This window comes from Puma concolor, chromosome A2, assembly GCF_028749965.1.
Source record: "Puma concolor isolate L17-30 chromosome A2, mPumCon1.1.hap2, whole genome shotgun sequence".
Taxonomy (NCBI): domain Eukaryota; kingdom Metazoa; phylum Chordata; class Mammalia; order Carnivora; family Felidae; genus Puma; species Puma concolor.
In genome coordinates, this window is record NC_141668.1 from 165497927 (window position 1) to 165523220 (window position 25294).

The window sequence follows — 25294 nt, forward strand, 5'->3', positions numbered from 1 at the left end:
TAACTTATAGTTGACTTCGTTTTCTTTTTTTTTTTCTTTCCTTGTTTATCTGCTTTTCTAGTAGAATGATCACATAATCTTTGTGATGAGGAAAATTGTGTATCGCTTTCTATAACTAGATCATAAACCTTGACATTTCTGATAAAACATGAGGGAGAGATAAAGAAAGGACCACACATGTCCTGACTTCTGTCAAATAACAGCTTTAAAACTATGGGTACAAGTAGAGTCTTGTTTTTCCGGAGTCTAGCTTATTCTCTCCTCTAACAGAAAAAGAGTCTAGGGGCGCCTGGGTGGCTCAGTTGGTTGAGCATCCGACTTCGGCTCAGGTCATGATCTCATGGTTCATGGGTTCGAGCCCCGCATGTCCAGCTCTGTGCTGACAGCTCAGAGCCTGGAGCCTGCTTCGGATTCTGTGTCTCCCTCTCTTTCTGCCCCTCCCCTGCTCATGCTCTGTCTCTCTTTCTGTCAAAAATAAATAAAACATTAAAAAAAATTAAAAAAAAAAAAAGAAAAAGAGTCTAATATGTAGTTCAAACCTACAGATAAAATACTGATCCTAAAAGACAGTTGTTAGGAAGCCTGTCGTCTTCTTTTATTCTCCTAAACTGCAGGACATGTGTTGTCCATCTGAGTAATCCATGCACCCCTGTTGTAGGCATTGGTGTTGATGATGCTTTTGCTGAAGGTATATTTGTGGTGGTAGTGCTGGTGTGTGTGTGTGTGTGTGTGTGTGTGTGTGTGTGTGTGTGTGTTGGGGTTGGACGTGAAGGCTAGAAGAGAGAAGTGTTCTGCAGTGTCTGGGCCACCCTCCTCCCTGTCTACTACAGCACCAAGGGCAAGGTCATGGTCTCCATCTTGGTTTCAAGTGCTAGATTAGTAGGTGGCATCTTTGCCCCAAAGTGCTACATCGTGCTCCTAAGATCCACCAAGCACTCTTCAAAAGGTTTAAGGAATAAAATAGATCCTAGGAGAAACAGGCTTTCTTAGGTTTTATCTCATAAGTCTCCACAACGTATTTTTAGGTCTTTAAACAATAAACCACTCTGGTTTTTCATTCAGAAGTTACAAAACTATTATCTTTATCTCTTTAATCTATTTATCAAGGAGTTCTCTCCTCTGTTTTTAAGAGTCCCTATGTGTACCTCCGTCAGCCATCAAAGCTCACAAACAGGAGTCCTACTTTGGATTAACGGCTATCCTCAAAGTTTTTGCCGTTGAATCTAGCTATTTCTTCCACTATTACATATACAGTAAGCACATTCTCTATGTCTTCTGCCACCTCTTTAGCCTGAAAAACTCATTTCATAATTTAGAAATATTCAGGTCATCTTCCATTGTACCTTCTCTGTTTTTTTTTTCACCAAGTGACAGTTACTATAAAGATTCATATTTAGGTAAAATACCTAGGTTATACACAAGTTCCTCCATGTTTTCTTCTGACTTTTAGAGTTTTTAATTTTACCTTTCGAATATAGTTGGAACTTTTTCCTGAATACTTCAGTTAATTTTTGCTTTTTATTTAAAAACAATTTTTTATGTTTACTCATTTTTGAAAGACAGAGAGAGACAGACCACAAGCAGGGGTGGGGCAGGGAGAGAGCAGAACACAGAATCTGAAGCAGCCTCTGGGCTCTGAGCTGTCAGCACAGAGCCCCACGTGGGGCTCAAACCCACTAACCGGGAGATCATGACCTGAGCCTAAGTCGGAGGCTCAAACGACTGAGCCACCCAGGCGCCCCCAGTTAATTTTTAAATGTGTACTATATTCCCCTCAAATCATTATTAAGTCATCATTTTCCAGCTCATTTGAAATGCTAACTTTACCACATACTAAGATACAAGGATTGTCTCTGCACCCACTGTATTCCTCCCTCAATTGGTTATTTTCATTGGATTTTTTTCTCCAATAACAAAAGTTAGAGAATGCTTCGTAAATCACTTTTTCCATAGTCCTCTCACGGACTTTGATTTGTCAAAAAAGTCATCTTTCCTTGTCAACTAAGCAAACTAAAGCACCTCTGCCTGAGGCCCGGCTCCCTCCCGCCCCCGCCGCTGCCCACCCCTTCACCCCTTCCCCTAACCCCCACCCTTAACCACGCCTCCTACCCCATCCCCGCCGAAGTCCTCCCCTTCAACCGGCCCCAACCCCGCCCCCCTTAGCCACGTCCCCGCCCAAGTCCTCCCCTGCAACCCGTCCCATCCCCGCCACCGCCTACCCCTTAACCCCGCCCCCAAACCCCTCCCTGCCACAGCCTACCCCACCCCCCAACGCCTACCCCTTAACCACACCTCCTATTCCGTCCCCGCCGAAGTCCTCGCCTTCAACCCGCCCCAACCCCGCCCCCGCCGCAGGCCACGCCCCGTCTCCGCCGAAGCCCCCCTTCACCCCGCCCCCGCCGCAGGCCACCCTTTAACCACGCCCCAAACCCTCCCCGAACCCCTCCCTACCACAGCCCACCTCTTACCCCGCCCCCCACCTCTTAACCATACCTCCTACCCCGTCCCCGCCTCAGACCACCCCTTCACCCCGCCCCCAACCCCTCCCTGACACAGCCCACCCTAACCACGCCCCTAACCACGCCCCCACCGCCGCGCATCCCTTCGCCCTGCCCCCTTGCCACACCCCACCGCAGCTCACCCCTTAACCACTCCCCCTTACCCCGCCCCCGCCGCAGCCCTCCCCATTACCTCGCTCCTCGCTCCCCGCCTCCGCCCATCCCGGCCCTGTTCCCTCCTCGCCGCCACAGCCCACCGCCCCGAGACCCCGAACGCCCGGGTCTCCCGCCGCTATCCCGAGGCCGGAAGCGGAAGTGCGGCCGGGGAGCAGCCGCGGGTCTGGCACCAGGGCTGCGAGTCCGGTCTTCCCGGCCGGTGCGCGCCGGAACCCGCTTGAGGAGCGGGACTCGATGCGCCGCGGAGATCTTGGGTCCGATCCGGGAGGGAGGGGCTGGGCCTCGGGCAGCCCCGGGTCACGCCGACATCCCCCTGTCCCTCACGCGAGCCCCAGTCCTTCCCTGGGGCCTCAGGCTGTTCCTCAGGTCAGCCTCTAGCTCCGGACACCGCCGTCCCCTACTCCGAAAGCACGGTCCTGTCACCTCCCCTGCGGCCACTCTACCACTCTACCCCCGGACTTCCGGCCATGTCTGGGGACTGTGTGATTGTCACGTAGGGCATCTAGAGGGTACGGGCCGGGGGATGCTGCTCACCGCCCTCCAATGCACGGGACCGCCCCCCACTACGGAAACTTAACCGGCCCCAGCCCTGCTCCATCTAGGACCTTAAAATCCCTGAAGTCCCGAATCCACTGTGGAAATTGTTTCAGAGCCAGCTGAGTCACTCATCCGAGGGATCCCTAAGTGACGAGGCCCAGAAGCTTAATCCTGCGGAATGAGTTGAGCAAGGCTGCTTCCTCCCATTCGGGAGCAGATGGCTGGATGGGAATCGGGCACATTCAGTCCCCGCCAACAGGCTGGGACCCTTGGGACCCTCGTTACATCTTAAATCAGTTAAAAAAGAAAAAAAAATGAATTGTGAATGGGCGGCCTTTCTATCCAACAACTATTACTTCCTATAAAAATGCCTCAAAAGCAATCTTTGTGCCTTTTTTTTTTTTTTTCCAGGCAAGAAAAGCATCTCTCCATTTCAAGTTTGTATTGAAACCAGCCTCAAGGTTCACCTGCCCTCAGGGATCCGTGGATTTCTGTGTGATCAGGTGAGTACCCTGTGGAACTGGTAATAATAGGCCTCGGCAGCCTCCACTGGGCAGGACCCTTCCTGTGCTCAAGCTGTAAACACCAGGAGTCTTTAAGAGTGAAGCTTAAAAATTAAATTACTTGATTTTCTTTCTTTTTTTAATTAAAAAAAATTTCTAACGTTTATTTATTATTGAGAGACAGAGCATGAGTAGGGGAGGGGCAGAGAGACGGGTAGACACAGAATCCAAAGCAGGCTCCAGGCTCTGAGCTGTCAGCACAGAGCCTGACGCAGGGCTCGAACTCACAAACTGTGAGATCGTGACCTGAAACCAAGTCGGAAGCTCAACCGACCGAGCCACCCAGGCGCCCCTAAATTACTCGATTTTCTTATAAAATACTCAAATGTTTAAAATTCTCGTTAAAATTTTTCTTTGCATTTTCTTTGCATCTTTGCAAAACCAAGACGACATGAAAAAGTATATATTATAAAATCTTGTCCTCACGTGTTCTAAAATCCTATTCTTGGGGCGCCTGGGTGGCGCAGTCGGTTAAGCGTCCGACTTCAGCCAGGTCACGATCTCGCGGTCCGGGAGTTCGAGCCCCGCGTCGGGCTCTGGGCTGATGGCTCAGAGCCTGGAGCCTGTTTCCGATTCTGTGTCTCCCTCTCTCTCTGCCCCTCCCCCGTTCATGCTCTGTCTCTCTCTGTCCCAAAAATAAATAAACGTTGAAAAAAAAAATTTAAATCCTATTCTTCCCTGAACGACTTACAGGTAATTACTTTTTTTTTTAGTTTAGTTTAGTTTAGTTTTGTTTTGTTTTGTTTTTTTTAGAGTAAGAGAGAGAGGGAGAGAGGGAGGGAGGGAGAAAAATCCCAAGCAGGCTCGACACTCAGAGCAGAGCCCAATGTGGGGCTCGGTTCCAAAACCCTGGGATCATGACCTGAGCTAAAATCAAGAGTGGGCTGCTCCACCAACTGAGCTCCCCAGGCGCCCTGGTAATTACTTTTCATGGTTTATCATGCATTCTTATCCTTCCAGGTTTTAATTAAGTAAATACAAGCAAATATATTCTTGTTTCCACTTTGCCTCCACAAAACATTGTAGTACTATATGCATTTTTCTTTATCTTGCTTTTTTTTCCCCTTAACATAAACTGGAGATTTTCCATTATTACTGCATACTTTGCTCCTTATCATGGTGAATCATATTAAAAACCAAGATCTAGGGGCACCTAGGCGGCTCAGTCAGTTTAAACGTCTGACTTCAGCTCAGGTCATGATCTCACGGTTGGTGAGTTTGAGGCCCCCGTCGGGCTCTGTGCTGACAGCTCAGAGCCTGGAGCCTGTTTCCGATTCTGTGTGTGTCTCTCTCTGCCCTTCCCCCACTCATGCTCTGTCTCTCTGTCAAAAATAAATAAACTTTCGGGGCGCCTGGGTGGCGCAGTCGGTTAAGCGTCCGACTTCAGCCAGGTCACGATCTCGCGGTTCGTGAGTTCGAGCCCCGCGTCAGGCTCTGGGCTGATGGCTCAGAGCCTGGAGCCTCTTTCCGATTCTGTGTCTCCCTCTCTCCCTGCCCCTCCCCCGTTCATGCTCTGTCTCTCTCTGTCCCAAAAATAAATAAACGTTGAAAAAAAAAATTTTTTTTAATAAATAAATAAATAAATAAACTTTGGGGCGCCTGGGTGGCTCAGTCGGTTAGGCAGCCGACTTCGGCTCAGGTCATGATCTCACGGTCTGTGAGTTCGAGCCCCGCATCGGGCTTTGTGCTGACAGCTCAGAGCCTGGAGCCTGCTTCAGATTCTGTCTCCCTCTCTCTGACCCTCCCCCGTTCATGCTCTGTCTCTCTCTGTCTCAAAAATAAATAAACGTTTAAAAAATTTTTAAAAATAAATAAATAAATAAATAAATAAATAAATAAATAAATACATAAACTTTAAAAAATTAAAAATAAATAAAAACCGAGATCTAGACCCTGGATGTGCTAAGTGCTGCTGGAGTAGCATTACTTCTAGCACCTTTCTCTGGATATAACTAGGAAATATATGTGTATTGGGGTTTGTTTGTTTGTTTTTAAGATTTTATTTTTAAGTAATCTTTACACCAAACATGGAACTCAAACTTACAACCTGGAGATCAAGAGTGGCACACTCCACCAACTGAGCCAGCCAGTGCCCAAAACATACATGTTTTTTAAATCATGAGTTTAACATGACATTTCTAATTTAATTTAATTTTGCAGTGGTTTTTTTTCCCCTTAACTTCTTTGATTTTATATTGATCTTTTATATGTTATACAAAAAATATTGACTCCTAACAACATTGATTTATCTACTTAATGGTATTCTCCTTCACAGTATGTAAAAACTGACACTCGGAAGCATTGCTGTCCATGTCTCTGGAAATACACTCTGAATGTAAACCTCCCAACATGCAAAACAATATGTACACGTGCGGTTACTCATGGGAGCATTATTTCCGACAGCAAAAGATGCGAAGCAACTCAAATGTCCATCAGTAGTAGGAAACGGGCAGAATTGACGATATACTTCATTTTAAAGTCATGTAAGGGCATGACTCATGGTTTTCCAGACTCTGTATGGTCGTGCTTCCAACTTGATATGCAGTTAGGTTTGTTTCATTATTTGTTTTCAGTTTTGAGGATTGCAATTGTGTGGGGTGTTTAAAAAAAAATTTTTTTTTAACATTTATTGATTTTTGAGAGAGAGCACACATGAGCAGGAGAGGGGCAGAGAGAGGGAGACACAGAATCTGAAACAGGCTTCAGGCTCTGAGCTGTCAACATAGAGCCCGATGTGGGGGTGGATATGTATCTTTCCTGGCCTTTCCCTTTTTATAAAAAGGAACTTTCTAGGGGTGACTGGGTGGCTCAGTCAGTTAAGCACCTGAGTCTTGGTTTCAGCTCAGGTCATGATCTCGTGGTTTGTGGGTTCCAGCCCCGCAGTGGGCTGGGTGTGGATCCTGCTTGAGATTCTCTGTCTCCATCTGCACTCCTGCCCCCAACTCACACTTGCCCTCTTTCTCTCTCTCTCTAAAAAAAACAAAACAAAAACAACAAAACAAAACACATGTAGGGAAAGAAAACATGAACAAGGACAACGTTTGCGAGGCTGGATTCAGAGAGACCTTTCTCAGCTATTGTTTTAGGTGGCAGAATAGTGTCAGGTGATGGCGTCAGGGTGGCGCCCCAGGTGGAAGGGGACAAACTCGTAACACCGAGGGTCGTCCTCACGCACTCTGACGTCACCCGTCATCTGAGGGCGGTGGGGCTGGGGGAGGCAAAGACTAGTATCAGCCGTCATCATCTCCAGTAACCAAAGGGTCGGACCTGGGAATGTGTTTGTGACAGCCACCTGCATGGGAAGAATGTGCCCTGAGACTCAGGGAAGCTGGGGATTTAGGTGGGGCGGCGGAGGCGTGTCCCGGTCGAACCGTTAGGACCCAAGAGGACGAGCTGTGGCTTTGCCAGCCCTGGTTCATCACCTGCTAAGTAAAGACCCAATGCTGGGGACCCCACCTGCATGTTGAAGGAGGACACAACGGGCAGGCTAAGATGGGTTGGTCCGTGGAAGCCCGCGGTGGGAGAGAGGCTGTGAAGGCTTCCTGTTGTCCCGTTTCCCCCAGGGCCCGGCCTGAGCGCGCTGTGCCGACCAGAGGAGGAGCGTCCGGGTTCTTCCGCTGCCCGTTGTCCGGGGAAATTCCTGTCTGAGTCACAGGATGGCGGCCGTGGTTCTGCCCCCCACTTGTGGTAAGTCGGGGGGCCCTCAGAGTCCAGGTGGTAAAGGCCCCTGCACCACGGAGCGGGAAAGGAGGGGCCGAGCGGTGAGGCCGGAGTGGAGCCAGATGCCCGGGGGTCACCGGTCCCCGATGTGTTCTTGGGATTTGGGATTCTTTCTATAAACTTGGAAAAATAACAGTGGTGTCCCTTGAACTTCAGTTTCTTCATCTGTGAAATGGGACTAATAATCTCTTCCTCCAGGTCAGTAAGACCCTTGGCCCTATTTCCTGGCCCTGGGTCCTGGGTGAGACCGGGCCACTCTGACACGTGTCCTGTGAAAGCTGTGTGTGTGTGTGTGTGTGTGTGTGTGTGTGTGCGCGCGCGTGTGTGCGTGTGTGTGTGTGTCCACCCACACTGTGTGGGGTGGTCATGGGTGTGGCCGTGCGTGTGCGTGGCGGGATGTAGTCACGTGCAGGTGGGTGGGGAAGCCCCCAGACTGGTGAGTGCCGGCATACAGAGCCGTCCTGGGCTCTCCTGACTCCTTTCTTCTTCTCCAGCTCAGCCTTCCCTGTACTCAGCCTGTCCTCGGAACGGACGCACGGAGGAGGAAGGGTTGGCTAAGGGCTTCCTGACCAGCTGGTTACCGGTGAGTCACTACTCTTTTCTCCAAGTCATTATTCCTTTGACCAGAAGCTGAATTTGTTCTCCTCCAGTGACCTGGAGCCTCATGGCCAAACCAGGTGTCCGGAGGGCCCCGGGTCTCCGGGCATCTGATGGAGGGTCAGGGGCACCCCAGGCAACGTCGTGTTTGTCGACGTTTTCTACGTTGCCGAGGTTCCTCCAGGGTCACCGTCTCCGTCACGTTCCGCAGAGAGGTTTTTAGGGGAAACTGAGGAAGACCTGACTGTGTCCTAAACTCAAGTACTTGGTGACAGCTGTGGGGGAGTCGCTCATTCATTTACCAGGTGTTTCTCTGATCTCTGCCATGTCCCCGGCCTCTACTCAGCCCTGCAGATGGAGGGAGATCAGCTTGCAGGATTTCACAGTCTCACTGGAATAAGAGAATCACCTCTGTGTTAGGGGCACGTTCCCCGTGGGAGCGGGCATAAGTAGACAGGGAGGGGCACCGCAGGCTGAGCCCAGAAGCGGTTGAGAGCAGAGCTCAGAACCCGGCCCGCACGTCTTGCGCTTTGGGTTCCCGGCCCCTCGTCCCATCGTCCTCTGCCCTTCTCCTGCCCGCTCGGCGGGGATGGTCCTTGCCTAAGCCGTGATGTTTGTGACGGTTCAGCACTCGGTGACCTTCGAGGATGTGGCCGTGGAGTTCACCCAGGAGGAGTGGGCCCTGCTGGACCCTTCTCAGAGAACACTGTACAGAGACGTGATGCAGGAGAACTGCAGGAACCTGGCCTCGCTCGGTAAGCCTGACCTCATCCCCGCGTATGCTTAGTGAGTCCCATAACAGGTGTTTTTTTGGATCCATGTAACACTCACAGAAGAGAAAACGTTTTTTGTGTACAATTCAGTGATTTTTGGTAATGCCACAGTGTTGTGCAACCATCTCTAACTCCAGAACATTTATTGCACCAAAATAAACCCTGTAACCCTTAAGTGGCCACTCCCTTTCCCACCTACTCCAGCCGCTGGCTACCACTGATCTGCTTTCTGTCTCTATGGTTTTACCTCTTGTGGATATTGCATGTAAATGGAATCCTACAATCCACAGCCTTTTGGATCTGGCTTCTTTTGCTTAGCAGAATGTTTTCAGGGTTCAGCCATGTTGTAGCTTGTATCAGAACGTTATTCCTTTTTCTGGCTGAACATCATTCCGTTGTGTGTGTGGACACTTTTTGTGTCCCCACTCATCAGTCGATGGACATTTGTGTTGCGGCCACCTTTTGGCTATGTTGAAGAGTGCTCTGCTATGAACATTCATGTACATTTTTGCTTGAACGCTTATTTTCAGTTCTCTTGTATGCATACCTAGAAATGGAATTTCTGGGTCATATGGTCATTCTATGATTAGCTTTTTGAGGAGCTTCCAACGTTTTCTCCGTGGTACAGATGCACAAGTAATGTGGGAATGCTTGGTTTTCATTTGCATTTCCCTAAAGAATAATGACACAGGTCATCTTTTTTATGTGCTTGTTAGCCATTTGTATATCTTTTTTGGAAAAAATTTGTATACATGTCCTTTGCCCATCCTGGAGAGTGGAGGGTGGGGTCGTTTGCCTTTTTATTGTGGACTTCTAAGAGTTCCTGATATATTCTGGATGCTAGACCCTTATCAAATACCTGGCTTGCAAATATCTTCGCCCCTTCTGTGTATTGTCTTTTCATATTCTTGAAGGATAGTTTTGCTGTGTATAGAATTAATGATGACAGGTTTTTTCTTTCAGCACTTGGAATATGTCATCCTATTGCTTTACGGCCTCTACAATTTCTGACAAGAAATCAGCTGTTGATCTTATCAAAGATGATCCCACGTATGTGAAAAACCAAAAATTCTCTTGCTACTTTCAGGCTACTCTCTTAGTCTTGAGCTTTCAACAGTTTGATTATAATATGTCTCAGTTTGGTCTCTTTGAATTGATCCTCTTTGGTGTTAAGTTTCTTCAGTGTGTAGATTCATGACTTTCTGCAGTTCAGGGAATATTTTGGCCATTTGCTTTTTTTTTTTTTTTTTTAATTTTTTTTCAACGTTTTTTATTTATTTTTGGGACAGAGAGAGACAGAGCATGAACGGGGGAGGGGCAGAGAGAGAGGGAGACACAGAATCGGAAACAGGCCCCAGGCTCCGAGCCATCAGCCCAGAGCCCGACGCGGGGCTCGAACTCACGGACCGCGAGATCGTGACCTGGCTGAAGTCGGACGCTTAACCGACTGCGCCACCCAGGCGTCCCGGCCATTTGCTTTTTAAAACAATGTTTCTGCCTCTCTCTGTGTCCTCTCCTTCAAGAACTCCATTATGCATATGTTGAAAGTTGGATGTTGTCCCACAGGTTTCTTATGCTCTGCTCTATTTTTGTTTTCTTTTTTCCTCTGTGGGCTTCAGATTGGGCGATCTCAATTGATCTATCTTCAAGTTCACTGATTCTTTTTCCCACCAGATCAAATGTGCCAATAAATTTCAGTAGTGAATATTTCATTTCAATTTATTGTACTTTCAACTCCATAATTTCTGTTTGGTTCCTTTTTACAATTTCTTTCACTATTTCTTGAGAACCTGTTCTCACGGTTTCCTTTAGCCCTTTGTGCATGCTTAAAATAGTTGAAATCTTTGTCCAGTGAGTCTCTTCCTCAGGGACAGTTTCTATTAATTTCCTTTCCCTATAATGGACCATGCTTTTTTGTTTCTTTGCATGCCTCATAAATTGTTGAAAACTCTACGTTTGGAATGTCCTGGCAATTCTGTAAATCAGAGATTCCCGCATCCCCATGGTTTGATGTTGTCACTTGTTGTAGTTGGTGTTGTTTGGTGACATTTTCTGAACTAATTTTGTTATGTCTGTATTTGCCATGTGTAGCCACTGCAATCTCCATTTTGTTAGGCTAATGGTCAGTTAGTGTTTTATCAGAGATTTCCTTAAATTCCTGGAACCCCCAAATTCCCAGTCTTTCCACACAGTCTCTGTGTATATAGGAGCATGCCTTTAAAAACCAATCAGGTTACAACCTGGCCTTAGCCTTCACTTCCTGCTTGTACAAAGCCTGAAGGCCAGTCAAAGGTGAAGGTTTACTACCTTTTCAGATGTTTTCTGAGCATACACCCAACCCTGGGTATGTACATGGCCTTCCACATTCCTAGGACTACATGGGAGCATGTCAAAGCCCCTTTCCCCCAAAGTATCTTGTTCCCTACTTTTCCTCTGAGACTTTCTGGTTAGTCTTATTCAGCAATTTTCCTTTGCCCCAGGCAGCGGTAGCTAATACATTTAAATGTATTCAGCACATGCCCCAGCCCTCCACCCCCATAGCACTTCAACTCCGGGAGAGTTTGGAGTTAGGCAAAATAAAGGCAAGCCCTCTGAGCCAGTCCTTCTGGGAGCCACCAGGAAGGTCAAAATAGACAACCAAAGTTCTCTCAAAATAACATTTGTCCTGGTCCTCCTTCCACTAGTACTAGGAGCACAGCTTATTGTCTTTAAGGTGGCTGCTGAGGGGGGAAGCAGATGGGGCGAGGGTCAGCTCAAAGGCCACAGGGCTCTCTTACAGATTCAGCTGTGTTGTCTTAAGTAAGCATTCTCCTCATTGCTGGAAGCTTTTGATAACTTTCCAGAGTTCCATCAAAGTTAATTCTAACAGTTTTTACCCCTTTATTTGCTACTTTTTGTGGAGTTCCCTACCCCACCATTTTTGCTGGCATCACCTCACAGAAGTCTTCCTTAAGCACCTTCATGTTCCTAGGTCTATGCTAAGAGTTAGGCATACAGTGGTGAACCAGATAGAGTGGTCCTTACCGTTGCGGAGGTTACAGTCTAATGCCTTCCCTATGAACTAAAGATATATTCCTGGCCCTAACTTTATATTCTCTGTGCATGAAAGCTTTGGGGCTCTTAATTCTGTATTTCAGCTTGGGCATTAGCCTCTGGGACTCATTATTCCCCCCAGACACCCTGGATATTGACTGAGGATGCTTAATTTGTTTTTTCACTATGAAAGAGGAGTTACTCTATTTATTAGAATTTAGGGATCATTATCCCAGTGTTCCTAAAGCCGCACCTGCTTATCCTCAGAATATGGGCTTCAGTTCCATGGTGGGACTCATTTTCCCCTGGAGGGTCCCCCTTCATACTGTGTCTTTCCTTTATGTGTAGGAAATCAAGTTGGTAAGCCTGGTGTGGTCTCCAAATTGGAGCAAAAAGATAAAGTGGTGACAAAGGAGACTGGAATTCTCCCAGGCAGCTTTCCAGGTGAGCACCAGCTGGATTATGAGTCCTCATGAGGATCATCTCTGGCCTGTGGCTTGGGAATTTGGAGTATTACGTTGGGAAATGCCAATCAGGGAGCTTTGGAAAATCGTCCCCTTTTTTTTTTTTTTCTGACAAGATCGAAAGCCTTTGGGATAAGCCTCCTTGTGCACCTTCTTTGCTTCCTCTTTAATTCTCTTTTCATCACCTCACACCTTAGCCTCAGAGGAAGAACAAAAGCATGTCTATTTTCCTTATTACTTGTAAGTGTCACGTGAGATCCTTCTTCAGTCCCTTCCCACTTTACATTCCTGACAATTCCTTCCTTTGTCAGCATCAGTCTCAACCTTCTTAGAGTCTTTTTTTTTTTTTAATACCTACAATGTTTATACCTGTGACCCTTTCATCGCAAACCTTTGGAAAAACCCTAATCCCTTAGGGTCTGCCTTCACTAATATGTGCATTTTATCTATTATTTTCTCCACAGACTGAAATTTCTTTTCAATTTGTTTCAGATTTGGAGACTCTACTTAGAGCCAAAGGGTTAACTTCTAAGCAGCATGTTTTCAGACAAGAGCAACACAAAGGTGTAAAAATGGTAAGACTGCTGGGGTGCCTGGGTGGCTCAGTCGGTTAGGCATCCGACGCTTGATTTAGGCTCAGGTCATGATCTCCCGGGTCGTGAGTTTGAGCCCCACAATGGGCTCTGCTCTGTCAGTGTGGAGCCTGCTTGGGGTTTTCTCTCTCTCCTTCTCTCTATGGTCCTCCCCTGCTTGTACTGTCTCTCTCAAAATACATAAATAACTTTTTTTTAAATGGTAAGATTGCTGATTTTCCACAGTAGGAAAATGCCATCAATTAGAAAAACTACAAAGTTCCCAAGAGAGTCATTCTCTAAAGAGAAAGTGGTGCCTCTGGAGAAATACCATGAAACTATTGTGAATTTGGAGAAAAATATAAGTTATCTCCACAATTATTTCTTCCCTGAGCATCTCTCTGTTTCCATAAATGTGACTCAGATATTGAGGCTTCAAACATAAGCTGGTATTAAGCCTATCAGAAAAATGCTCTCTGAATATGATAAGGCCTATGGCACCACAGCCATGTTTTTTAGCTTCTAATCATTCAAACTAGCAGGAACCCTATACAAATACTCAAAGTAGCAAAAACACCAATTATAATAATGTTATATATAACTGAATTGCTGGGAGAGAGAATTCCTACAATAGTCTTGAATATTTAAAATATTACAGGGGTGCCTGGGTGGCTCAGTCGGTTAAGCGTCTGACTTCAGCTCAGGTCGTGATCTCGCAGTTTGTGAATTTGAGCCCCACGTCAGGCTCTGTGCTGACAACTCAGAGCCTGGAGCCTGCTTAGGTTTCTGTGACTCCCTCTCTCTCTGCCCCTCCCCTGCTCACACACTGTCTCTCTCTCCCTGCCTCTCAAAAAATAAATAAACATTAAAAAAAAACATTACAAATTATGGGTGCCTGGGTGGCTCAGTTGGTTGAGCATCCAGCTTCAGCTCAGGTCATGATCTCATGGTTTGTGAGATCAAGCCCCGCATCGAGCTCACTGATGACAGCACAGAGCCCTCTTCAGATCCTCTGTCTCCCTCTCTCTCTCTCTGCCGCTCTCTCACTCACACTCTGTCTCTCAAAAATAAATAAACATTAAAAGTAATAAAAAAATAAAATAAAATAAAATATTACAAATTAGGGGCACCTGGGTGGCTCAGGCAGTTAAGCATCAGACTCTGGATTTCGGCTCAGGTCATGATCTCACAGTTTATGAGTTTAAGCCCTGCATCGGGCTCTGCTGACAGCACAGAGCCTGCTTGGGATCCTCTCGCTCCCTCTCTGCCCCTTCCCCATTTGTTCTCTGTCTCAAAATAAATAAACAAAACTTTAAAAAATAAAATAAGACAAATTATAGTTATCATTCGTCTCTCAACAGGAAAGAAATCATCTCGGAGTGAAAGTCAATGAATGTAATCAGTGCTTTAAAGTCTTCAGCACAAAATCTAACCTCACTCAGCACAAGAGAATTCATACTGGAGAAAAACCCTATGACTGTAATCAGTGTGGCAAGTCCTTCAGCAGTAGATCCTACCTGACCATTCACAAGAGGATACACAATGGGGAGAAGCCCTATGAGTGCACGGACTGTGGCAAAGCCTTCAATGATCCCTCATCCCTTAGGCTGCACGTGAGAATTCACACTGGAGAAAAACCCTATGAATGTAATCAGTGTTTCCATGTCTTCCGCACTAGGTGTATCCTCAAAAGGCACAAGGGAGTTCATACCGGGGAGAATCATTATGAATGTAAGCAGTGTGGGAAGGCCTTCAGCACAAGGTCCTCCCTTACTGTGCATCACAGAATTCATACGGGGGAGAAACCCTATGAGTGCCATGACTGTGGGAAAGCCTTTAGGAAGAGCTCACACCTGACACAGCATGTGAGAACTCATACTGGAGACAAACCCTATGAGTGTGATCAGTGTGGAAAATCCTTCAGCAGTAGCTTTTCTCTTACTGTGCACAAGAGAATACATAATGGAGAGAAACCTTATGAGTGTAGTGACTGTGGGAAAGCATTTAACAATCTCTCGTCTGTTAAGAAACATGTGAGAACTCACACTGGAGAGAAACCCTACAAATGTAGTCATTGCGGAAAATCTTTCACCACTAACTCTTACCTTTCTGTGCACAAGAGAATTCATAATAGGTAGATAGGAATGCAGTGACTATGGGAAAGAATCCATTGATTTCTCAACCTCAGACATCTTGGCAATTCATACTGGATGCAGAAACTATCTTTGCATAACAAATTAACCGCAAAACGTAGTCCTTTAAAGCAACAAACCTTTATTGTCTCACAATTTATGTAGGTCAGGAGTTCAGAAATGGATTAGCTACGTAATTCTAATTCTAGCTCCCTCATGAGGTTGCCATCAATATGTCAACTAGAACTACCATCATCTGAAGTCTTTAGGAATGAAGGGTCCACTCTGAAGGTTGATTATTCACATGCCTGACAAACTAGTGCCAGTTGTTGGCATGGGACCTGCAGTCCCTCGCCATGTAGGCCTCTCCACAGTGATGAGTGTCTTTACAATATGGCAGCAGGTTCTCTCCAAATAAAGTGATCCAAAAGAGCCAATGCAGAAGCCATAATGTCTTTTATGACCTAGTCTCAGAAGGATATATTGTCTCTTCATCTATATTGTGTTGGTCACCTGGACCAATCCTGACTCGATGTGGGAGGGAACTACACGAGGTATGCATAAAAGGAGACAGAAACTACTGGGGACCATCTTGGAGCCTGGCCATGACTCAGTGAGGGAAAGCCTTCAGCAGGCCCTCCTTCTAATCTAATCAACATGGAATAATATTCAATAGCCCACATGTTAACTAACTGTGGAGAGAAGCCCTATCAAGTGCAGCCTATGTGGTAAAACTCTCACAGAAAAAAATTACCTACTGGGGAGCAACAGGAGGAATGCATTGGCTAAAGGGAAGCCTGTCATGATATCTCCAGTCAATCACAATTATCACAATAGCATGACAATTCACACTAAGGGAAAGCCCTAGGAATATCATCAAAATGGAAACCTCTTCAGAAGACACACACCCAGGGGCGCCTGGGTGGCGCAGTCGGTTAAGCGTCCGACTTCAGCCAGGTCACAATCTCGCGGTCCGTGAGTTCGAGCCCCGCGTCGGGCTCTGGGCTGATGGCTCGGAGCCTGGAGCCTGTTTCACATTCTGTGTCTCCCTCTCTCTCTGCCCCTCCCCCGTTCATGCTCTGTCTCTCTCTGTCCCAAAAATAAATAAAAACGTTGAAAAATAAAATACGTAAGCACTTGAGAGACTGCCTGGTATATAGGAAACACTATATATGTATCTCGTTTTTTATTGTGAATTAAACTTAACTGAGAATTATACCAAGCAAAGCAAGCCGGACACAGAAGAGTAAATACTGTATGATTCTATTTATACAGATTTCTAGAACAGGCAGAATCTAATCTGTGAGGGGGGTTGGGGGGAAGAAGAGTGGTTGCATCTAAGTTTGAGGCGGGGAGGTGAGGCAGTAGCTGGGATTGACTGGGAAAGGACAACCAGGAACTTTACAGGATGAGAAAAATATTCTAGGTCTTGGCAGGAGTATAAGTTACACAGATCTATGCATTTGTCAAAATGCACTGAACTGTATGTACACTTAAGATTTGTACATTGCATTGCATGTAAATTATACCTCAATTTTAATCAAACTCAATTTGCTAAGTGAAAAAGACAAAAAGCCACATGTATGATTCCATTGAATGACATTCTGGAAAAGACATGACTGTAGGGAAGGACAACAAATCAGGAGTTACTAGGGGTAAGAGGTGGAAATAGGATTACTACAAAGGCACAGCACAAGGGAATTTGGAAATTTTGGAATTACCCAATAGCATGACTGTGTTGATGGATACAAATATCTCTGTATTTTTCAAAACATTACATTACATGTGGAACGTTACAGCACAAAGAGTGAATATTATTATAGGTTAGAATAAAATATAGTCACTAGGTAGCAGAGGGAACACAAAATGGAATGCAGACTATGATGAATGCAGCTCACTGTATTACAAATGAATAACCAAACAACACTGAAGGGTGTGGAGAGGAAATCTAACTTACTTAGGAAAAATATATTTTGACCTGATACTATAAGACTAAAAGCAAAAATAACTGTACACAAATTCTGTACTAGAGTTAATAAATTTGTTTCACTCAAGGGTACGGGTTAGCAATTCTGAGACTGCTTTATATATATACTAAAGTTGGACAACTAAGTATATATATTATAGGTCATTAAAGATCATTAAAGCCAGTTTCTCATGGTCACTGCCAAAGATAGTACAAGCAAGGAAAGAGAAAGGCTAGAATGGACCTCGTGGTAATGAATTCAAATTGGAGGTACAGCACCTAGATCTTGGGTTTTCTTTCTTTTAACTTAAATTTGAATTCGTTAATATACAGTGGAATATTGGTTTTAGAAGTAGAATTCAGTGATTCATCACTTACATATAACACTCGGTGCTCATCACAAGTGCCCTCCTCAACACCCATCACCCATCCAGCCCATCCCCTACCCGCCTCCCTCCATCAACCCTCAGTTTGTTCTCTATTATTAAGAGTCTTATGGTTTGTTTCCCTTTCTTCTCTTTTCCCTCCCTTCACATGTGTTCATCTATTTTGATTCTTAAATTCCACATATGAGTGAAATCATTTATTCGTCATTCTCTGATTGACTTATTTTGCTTCGCGTAACACATTCCAGCTCTATCCACATCATTACAAACAGTTGATGGCTGAATAATACTCCACTACAAACACACACACACACACACACACACACACACACACACACACCACCTTCTGTATCCATTCTTCAGTTGATGGACATTTTGACTCTCTCCATAGTTTGGCTATAGTTGATAATGCTACTATAAACACTGGGGTACATATACCCCATTCAAATCTGTATTTTTTGTATCCTTTGGGTAAATACCTAATAGTGAAATTGCAGGATTGTAGGGTAGTGCTAGTTTTATTTTTTTTTGAGGAACCTCCACACCGTTTTCCAGAGTGACTGCACCAGTTTGCATCTCACCAGCAGTGCAAGAGGGTTCCCCTTTCTCTGCATTCTCGCCAACACCTGTTGTTTCTCATGTTGTTAATTTTAGCCATTCTGACAGCTGTGAGGTGGCATCTCATCACGGTTTTGATTTGTTTTTCCCTGATGATGAGTGATGTTGAGCATCTCTTATGTGTCTGTTAGCATCTGGATGTCTTTGGAAAAGTGTCTATTCGTGTCTTCTGCCCATTTCTTAACTGGGTTGTTTGGTTTTGGGTGCTGAGTTTGATAAGTTCTTTATAGATTTTGTATACTAATCCTTTATCAGATATGTTGTTTACAAATATCTTCTCCCATTCCACAGGCTGCCTTTAGAACAGATCAGCGAAACTAAGAGCTGGTTCTTTGAAAGAATAAACAAAATTGATAAACCCTTAGCTAGACTCATCGAAAAGAAAAGAGAAAGGAAGCAAATAGATAAAACCATGAGTGAAAGAGGAGAGATCACAACCAATACCATAGAAATATAAACAATTCCTAAGAGAATATTATGAAAAAGGAGACGCCAACATATACATATGTGCAACCTGGAAGACATGGACAAATTCCTAGAAAGTCACAAACTACCAAAACTGAAACAGGAAGATGTAGAAATTTGAAGAGACCCATAACTAGCAAAGAAATTGAATCAGTAATACAAAATCTCCCAACAAACAAGAGTCCTGGGTTTTTTGGTGTTTTGTTTTTTTTTTTTTTTTTTTTGCATCTCACATCCATGAAATCAGCCAGACCAACACTAAACCATTCTGCACATCTAGAAAACTGACTCGAGGATTAACACAACAATCTGCACAACCTGAACCACAGAACTCACCAGGTACATGGCACAGAGAGGTGAACTGGGGGAGAAAGAAGACACAGAGGGCAGGGAACTGCTTTTGCTTGCGGAGAAGGGACGGAGATGGGGGGAGAATACGGGAAAAGCACCCCCACCCCCAAAGCAGCTGGAGAGAAAGTGGAAAAGTGGAAACAGCCCAGGGGCTGAACTAAAAAGGGAGAAAGGAGAGGGTTTAAATGCCAACACGAATCTACAAACAGGGGGAGCGCAGAGTCTGAAACTCTCCAGTTCCATACCTGGAGTGCTCTGGTGGGAAGGGCGAATCCCCAGGAGCAGAGTGGAGTCCGGGGGGCCTCGGGCCACACGGGGAGAGGCGGTTCCCCTGCCGGGAGGACAGCCGGTAGAGGCTGTGCGGCCCCCACACAGGCAAAGGTGCCAGCAGACCGGAGAACAACCACATTCGCTGGTGCTGGAACAAGGGCGTTAAGGGGGAAGCCTGGTGCCAGACGCGTGCTGCGATTTCCCATAATCCCTGAAACGGGAACTTTTTCTGGGGCGGGTGGGCACCCAGCCACAGTCTCTTGAGCATCGGCGGCAGCACAGTCCCGAGAATGGTCTTGGGTGCGGCCGGCACCGGCCATTGCTCGGTGAGACCCTCCCCCAGAAGGTGTGAGCGGGACAAAACCGCAGCCCCTCTGAAGTGAGGGGTCGGGAAACAAAGCCGCATCTGAGATAAAACTCAGCAGGGAGGTGCCGCCTGCAGCCTGATGGCTTGCTCACGGACAGGGTAAGAGCGGGAAGTGGATGGAAGCCGAAGACAAAGGACAGGTGTGCGATTGCTGCTCGGGAAGACACAGAATTCCGATACTAGAGCCTGGGTAGATGCCATTTTCACCCCTCCCGCGCATGCGCATACACACCTACCAGCGCCACAATTCACCCCAGTAAACTAAGCAGCGCCACCTAGTGGAGAACGGAGCCGTTACATTAAGCCCCGCCCAACTGAGTCAACCTCACTCTTCAGGAACCACAAGCCTCTCCACCTGCTTAGTTTACAGGCTATAAAGTACTTCATAGTTTGACTTTCAGGAGAAAATGATGTAATTTCAATCATATTTTAGTCTTGGTCCATCTATTCAATTTTCTTTTTTTCTTTTCATTTCTTTTTCTTGAATACAGAAAGAGAAAAATTTATTTTTATTTTCAATTTTTATTAAAATATTTTCTTTATTTTTTCTACCATATTTTTTACTTTTTTGTAAACTTTCAAATTCTATTTTACTTCCATCATCTCATTCTATTTTATTGTATTCATTTTCTCAAATTTTCAAACATTTTCCTTTTTTATTTTCTCCCCTTTTTTCTCTAATCTATCAAGCACCTTTCAACAACCAGACCAAAACACACCTAGGATCTAGCATCATTTATTTGATTTGTGTGTGTGTGTGTGTGTGTGTGTTTTGTTTTTAATTTTTAATTTTAATTTGTTTTTACCTTAATTCTTTTTCTTCCTTCAAAATGGCAAAACGAAGGAATTCACCCCAAAAGAAAGAACAGGAAGAAATGACAGGGAATTAATCAACACAGATACAAGCAAGATGTCTGAACCAGAATTTAGAATCACGATAATAAGAATACTAGCTGGGGGTGAAAATAGATTAGAATCCCTCTCTGTGGAGATAAAAGAAGTAAAAGCTAGTCAGGATGAAATAAAAAAAATTCTATAACTGAGCTGCAATCTCCGATGGATGTCACAGCGGCAAAGATAGATGAGGCAGAACGACAAATCAGTGATATAGAGGACAATCTTATGGAGAATAATGAAGCAGAAAAAAAGAGGGAAACTAAGGCAACAGAGCACGATTTAAGATTCAGAGAAATCAGTGACTCATTAAAAAGGAACAACATCAGAATCATAGGGGTCCCAGAAGAAGAAGAGAGAGAAATAGGGATAGAAGGGTTATGTGAGCAAATCATAGCAGAAAACTTTCCTAACCTGGGGAAAGACACAGACATCAAAATCCAGGAAGCACAGAGGGCTCCCATAAGATTCAACAAAAACCGACCATCAGCAAGGCATATCATAGTCAAATTCACAAAATACTCAGGCAAGGAAAGAATCATGAAAGCAGCAAGGGGGAAAAAGTGTCCTTAGCCTACAAGGGAAGACAAATCAGGTTTGTAGCAGCCCTGTCCACAGAAACTTGGCAGGCCAGAAAAGAGTGGCAGGATATATTCAATGTGCTGAATTGGAAAAATATGGAGCCGAGAATTCTTTATCCAGCAAGGCTGTCATTCGAAATAGTAGGAGAGATTAAAAGTTTCCCAGACAAACAAAAATTAAAGGAATTCATGACCACTACACGAGCCCTGCAAGAAATTTTAAGGGGGACTCTCTGAGGGGAGAAAAGACAAAAAATGGAAAAGAGTTAATACCTTTACTCTCAAACTGTTCCCAAAAAAAAAAAAAGAAAGAAATGGAAGGAAAGCTTCCAAACTCATTCTATGAAGCCAGCATTACCTTGATTCCAAAACTAGACAAAGGCCTCACTCAAAAGGAGAATTACAGGCCAATATCCCTGATGAACCTGGATGCAGAAATTCTCCACAAGATACTAGCAAATCAAATTCAAGTACATTAAAAGAATTATTCACCATCATCAAGTAGGAGTTATTCCTGGGCTCGAGGACTCGTTCAATATTCACAAATCAATCAACATGGTAGATCTTGGTTTTTAAATACCATTCTCAAAAATGGGGTGGGGGAAGGGTGGTAACCAGGGCTCCCTGGGAAAGTGGTTAATTCTAGGGCTAGGGCAGAGAAAATACAAGATGGTCATGGAATGTCTTGTGGTGCCATAAAGTAAGGAAATGCTCAATAAGTGCTGGGTGCATGTTGAAATAACACAGGTGCTAACCTTAATGCTCTTTTAATGGAAAAGAAAGAGTCCCAGAAAAGTCCACAAAATCTGCCTAAACATTTCCCTCAGGTCTTTGAATAACACCTAACCTGCACCTAGGCAGAAGTCACTAGGAGGATTAGCAGAGAATAGCTACTGAAAGGTGAGGGTTTGCACAAAAAGTTTCAGAAGACACACATTCTAAGAATTGAAGGTTGTTTTTTGGACTTATCCATAGTGGAGTGACCTTGGGAAAAACCTGTTTTCAACCAATACCCTTGAAATTCCACACCATGATATGTATCATGCACTAAGAGGAAGAGTTACACCTTAGGAGTAAGTGCAAAATTGAAATAGACCTGCCCTTATAAAATTTAAAACCTACCCTTCATGGGATCAAGGTGATTAGCCCTATAACTGTCTGCCATTACAAAACTTAATAGTCAGAAGAATAATCAAGAACATCTACAAAGTGTCATTAACAATATCCAGCAAACAATAAAAAATTACTAGACATGCAAAGAAATAGGAGAAGTTACAAATTGGGAAAATATAAATCAATAGAGGCTGATCCAGAAACAATCCAGGTACTGGAGTCAGCAGACAAGGACTGTTATTTCAAAATAACTATGAAAAATATGTTTTTAAAAAATGAAGGAAACATGGCCAAATTGTAGAAAATTGAAAGCAAACTGCAACGCTTCAAAGCAACCAAAGAAAAGGGCCACATTACTTTCAAGAGAGCAATAATAAGTCTAATAATGACTTTTTAAAGGAAACTACAGAAACAGAAAGACAGTAAATGACATCTAAACGGTTATGTTGAGGGGCACTTGGGTGGCTCGGTTGGTTAAGTGTCTGACTCTTGATTTCAGCTCAGGTCATGATCCCAGGGTCATGAGATTGATCTCTGTGTTGGGCTCCATGCTGGGCAAGGAACCTGCTTGGGATTCTCTCTGTCCCTCTCTCTGCCCCTCTCCCACTTGTCTCTCTCAAAATAATAATAAAAATAAACTTTAAAATAATAAAAATAAACTTCAATCATAAAAACAAATAGGTTTTAAAAAACTTCTCGGCCTAAAATTGTATAACTTGACAAAACGTTCCTCAAAAGCGGAGATGAAATGAAATGTTTTCCAACAGGGTTTTTTAAAGAGCTGAAAGGACTAATCACCAACAGAACTATACTGTTGACATAGTATAGACACACTAAAGTGAGTTCTTCAATCTGAAGGGAAATTTTTCCATATGGAGACACATAACTCCAGGAATGCATGAAGACCAATAGGAAACATACATGTGAGTAAATATAAATGACTATTGATGTATTTTTTAAAATCAATACAGTTTTGTAACTTTCTTAGAAATTTAAATTTTTTTCTAAATAAAAAGGTTTTAAAAAATGTTGAGCTGAGCCCCCCAAAACTAGAGATGATAGAAGGCACAGCAAGTGATCCTTCAGTCTGTCCTCCAAGACTAGAGCTTATGGGACCCCCAGCAAGTGATGCTCACAGTCTGTGTCCCACAGTCAAGCTGACAGAAGTCCTAAGCAAGAGACTCCCAGCCTCCTCCAACACTAGAGACAGCAGAACCTCAAAGAGTAATCCCCAACCCACCCCTAAACACAAAAGATGAGGTCTGAACAAGCAACACCCCAAATTAGAGATGATGGAAACTCCAACAAGCACCCCAGTCCCTTCCAATTCTAGAAATGACAGCAGGCCCAGAGGGGACTCCTTCAGCTTCCCTGCAACAGTAGAGAATGGGGAGCCCAATCCCAATGACCCACTCAGTCTATACCAACAAGACAGAGAAGGGAAGTCCCAGAAAGTGACTTGTGATAAGTGAAGCTCTACCCAATGACCCCAAAACTAGAGACAATAGGATCTCCATCCAGTGACCCCTTCCCAGATCTCCATATGAGAAACAACAGGAATCAGTTCTCTGGTGTTGGGTTAACCCCTCAAGTTAACCCAACATCAGAGACCAGGGGAGCTTAGCAAATGACCTCCCATATCCTTCCAATATTAATGATGATAGAAACTCCAAATAGCAACCCTCAATGCCCTACACACTAGAGAAGAAAGGACACCCAGCAAATGCCACACCATTCTCATTCAGCACAGACTCCGGCCTACATTCCTTGTCTTCCCAAAATTAGATCTGAGTGTCCCCAGCAGTGACACCCCAATATCCTCCCAAGACAAGCAATAACTAGAATCTCAACAGGTAACCCACCGGGTTCTCCAACATAAGTGACAAAAAGAATACTGTCTCTTTCCCTTGTCCTAAAATAAGAATTGGCAGAAACATCGGCCAGCAACACCCTCAATGAAACAAGCAGCCACAAATTAAAAATTAATAAATGTATCTTCATTTTAAAAAGGCTGCATGGCCAAGACAAAAGAGAGAGGAAAATGTTGGAAACATACCATGATGGCTGATTTATTAATATTAAAGAATTCCTACCAAATAATAAGAAAATATAAATATCCATTAGAGAGATGGGCACACAACTCACAGAAAATACAAATGGTTCTCATAAAAAAGAAAAAAACAAAGTAAAATACCAAAATTCCTTTTTTCATTCATCAGAGTGAGAACTTTTTTTAATTTTTTTTTTACATTTATTTATTTTTTTTTGAGAGACATAGAGCACAAGGTGGGGAGGGGCAGAGAGAAAAGGAGACACAGAATCCGAAGCAGGCTCCAGGCACCGAGCTGTCAGCACAGAGCCTGACGCCGGGCTCGAACTCACAAATCGCGAGCTCATGACCTGAGCCCAGGTCTGACGCTCAACCGACTGAGCCATCCAGGCGCGCCCCCCCCCCCCCGCCCCGCCCGAGTGAGAACTTTTTTTAATAACATCATGTGATGGTCAGGGTGTGGGAAAGTGGCACTCCCATAACACACTAACAGGGAGGTGATTAATTAGTTGGTCATCTCCATGTGGACCTCTCCCCTGGCTGCCTGGGTACCCTCATGGCATGGCTCACGCTCTGTCACCAAGCTCCGCACAGGGAAGTCTGTGTGAGGCTGAAGCAAGAAAGTAGCTGTCTGCGAGCCAGGAGGAGAGCTCTCCCCAGGATCTGAATCAGCCAGCATCTGGGTCGGGGACTCCCAGCCTCCAGAACTGTAAGAAATAAACCTCTATTGTTTAAACCACCAAGTCTGTGGCACTGTTTATAGTTTATCTATTTTTTGAGAGAGAGAGAGAGCATGAGGGGTAGAGATAGAGGGAGAGACATAGAGACTCCCAAGAGCAGACTCCACACTGTCAGCAAAGAGCCGGATGTGGGGCTCGAACTCATGAACTAATGACCTGAGCCGAAATCGAGAGTCAGACACTTCACCTACTGAGTCACCCAGCACCCCTGCGGCATTTTGTTATGATGGCCCGAACAGACTAATACACTCCCTGTCCACTTGTCCTCTATTTTGCTTCTAGCACAGATCATTTCTAACACACCATATAGTTTTATTTTCTCATAGTTGGAAATGTAATTAAGAGATTAGAAACAGAACAACACAATAAGCAAGTAGAATGAAAGCAATAATAAAGAGCATAAAGCAACAAAATTTAAAACAAAGAT

The 25294-nt window shown here is 44.6% G+C and overlaps 1 protein-coding gene across 5 annotated transcripts; it reads left to right on the forward strand.

Moving 5' to 3' along the window:
- The first annotated feature begins 2673 nt into the window (after positions 1-2673).
- Positions 2674-15503, forward strand: LOC147583800 (uncharacterized). Of its 5 annotated transcripts, none has more exons than XM_086681336.1 (9): positions 2674-3184; positions 3624-3715; positions 7339-7462; positions 7990-8078; positions 8721-8847; positions 9829-9915; positions 12247-12342; positions 12855-12937; positions 14296-15503. In XM_086681336.1, exons 3-9 carry the CDS (start codon positions 7432-7434, stop codon positions 15070-15072), a joined length of 1290 nt encoding a protein of 429 aa, XP_086537462.1. In that variant the 5' UTR covers positions 2674-3184; positions 3624-3715; positions 7339-7431; the 3' UTR covers positions 15073-15503. The 5 variants fall into 5 exon arrangements, with proteins under 5 accessions (XP_086537462.1, XP_086537472.1, XP_086537495.1 ...); XM_086681346.1 differs by having other exon boundaries at positions 2674-3041; XM_086681369.1 differs by having other exon boundaries at positions 2675-3184; positions 7632-8078.
- Positions 15504-25294: the final 9791 nt, after the last annotated feature.

Bases quoted from the DNA above. Each gene is read 5' to 3' on its own strand.
- LOC147583800 (XM_086681336.1), top strand. From the start codon at position 7,432: ATGGCGGCCGTGGTTCTGCCCCCCACTTGTG. The intron at 8,079-8,720 runs GTGAGTCACTAC...GTGACGGTTCAG, and splicing joins TCCTGACCAGCTGGTTACCG to CACTCGGTGACCTTCGAGGA. The intron at 8,848-9,828 runs GTAAGCCTGACC...TTTTTCTTTCAG, and splicing joins CAGGAACCTGGCCTCGCTCG to CACTTGGAATATGTCATCCT.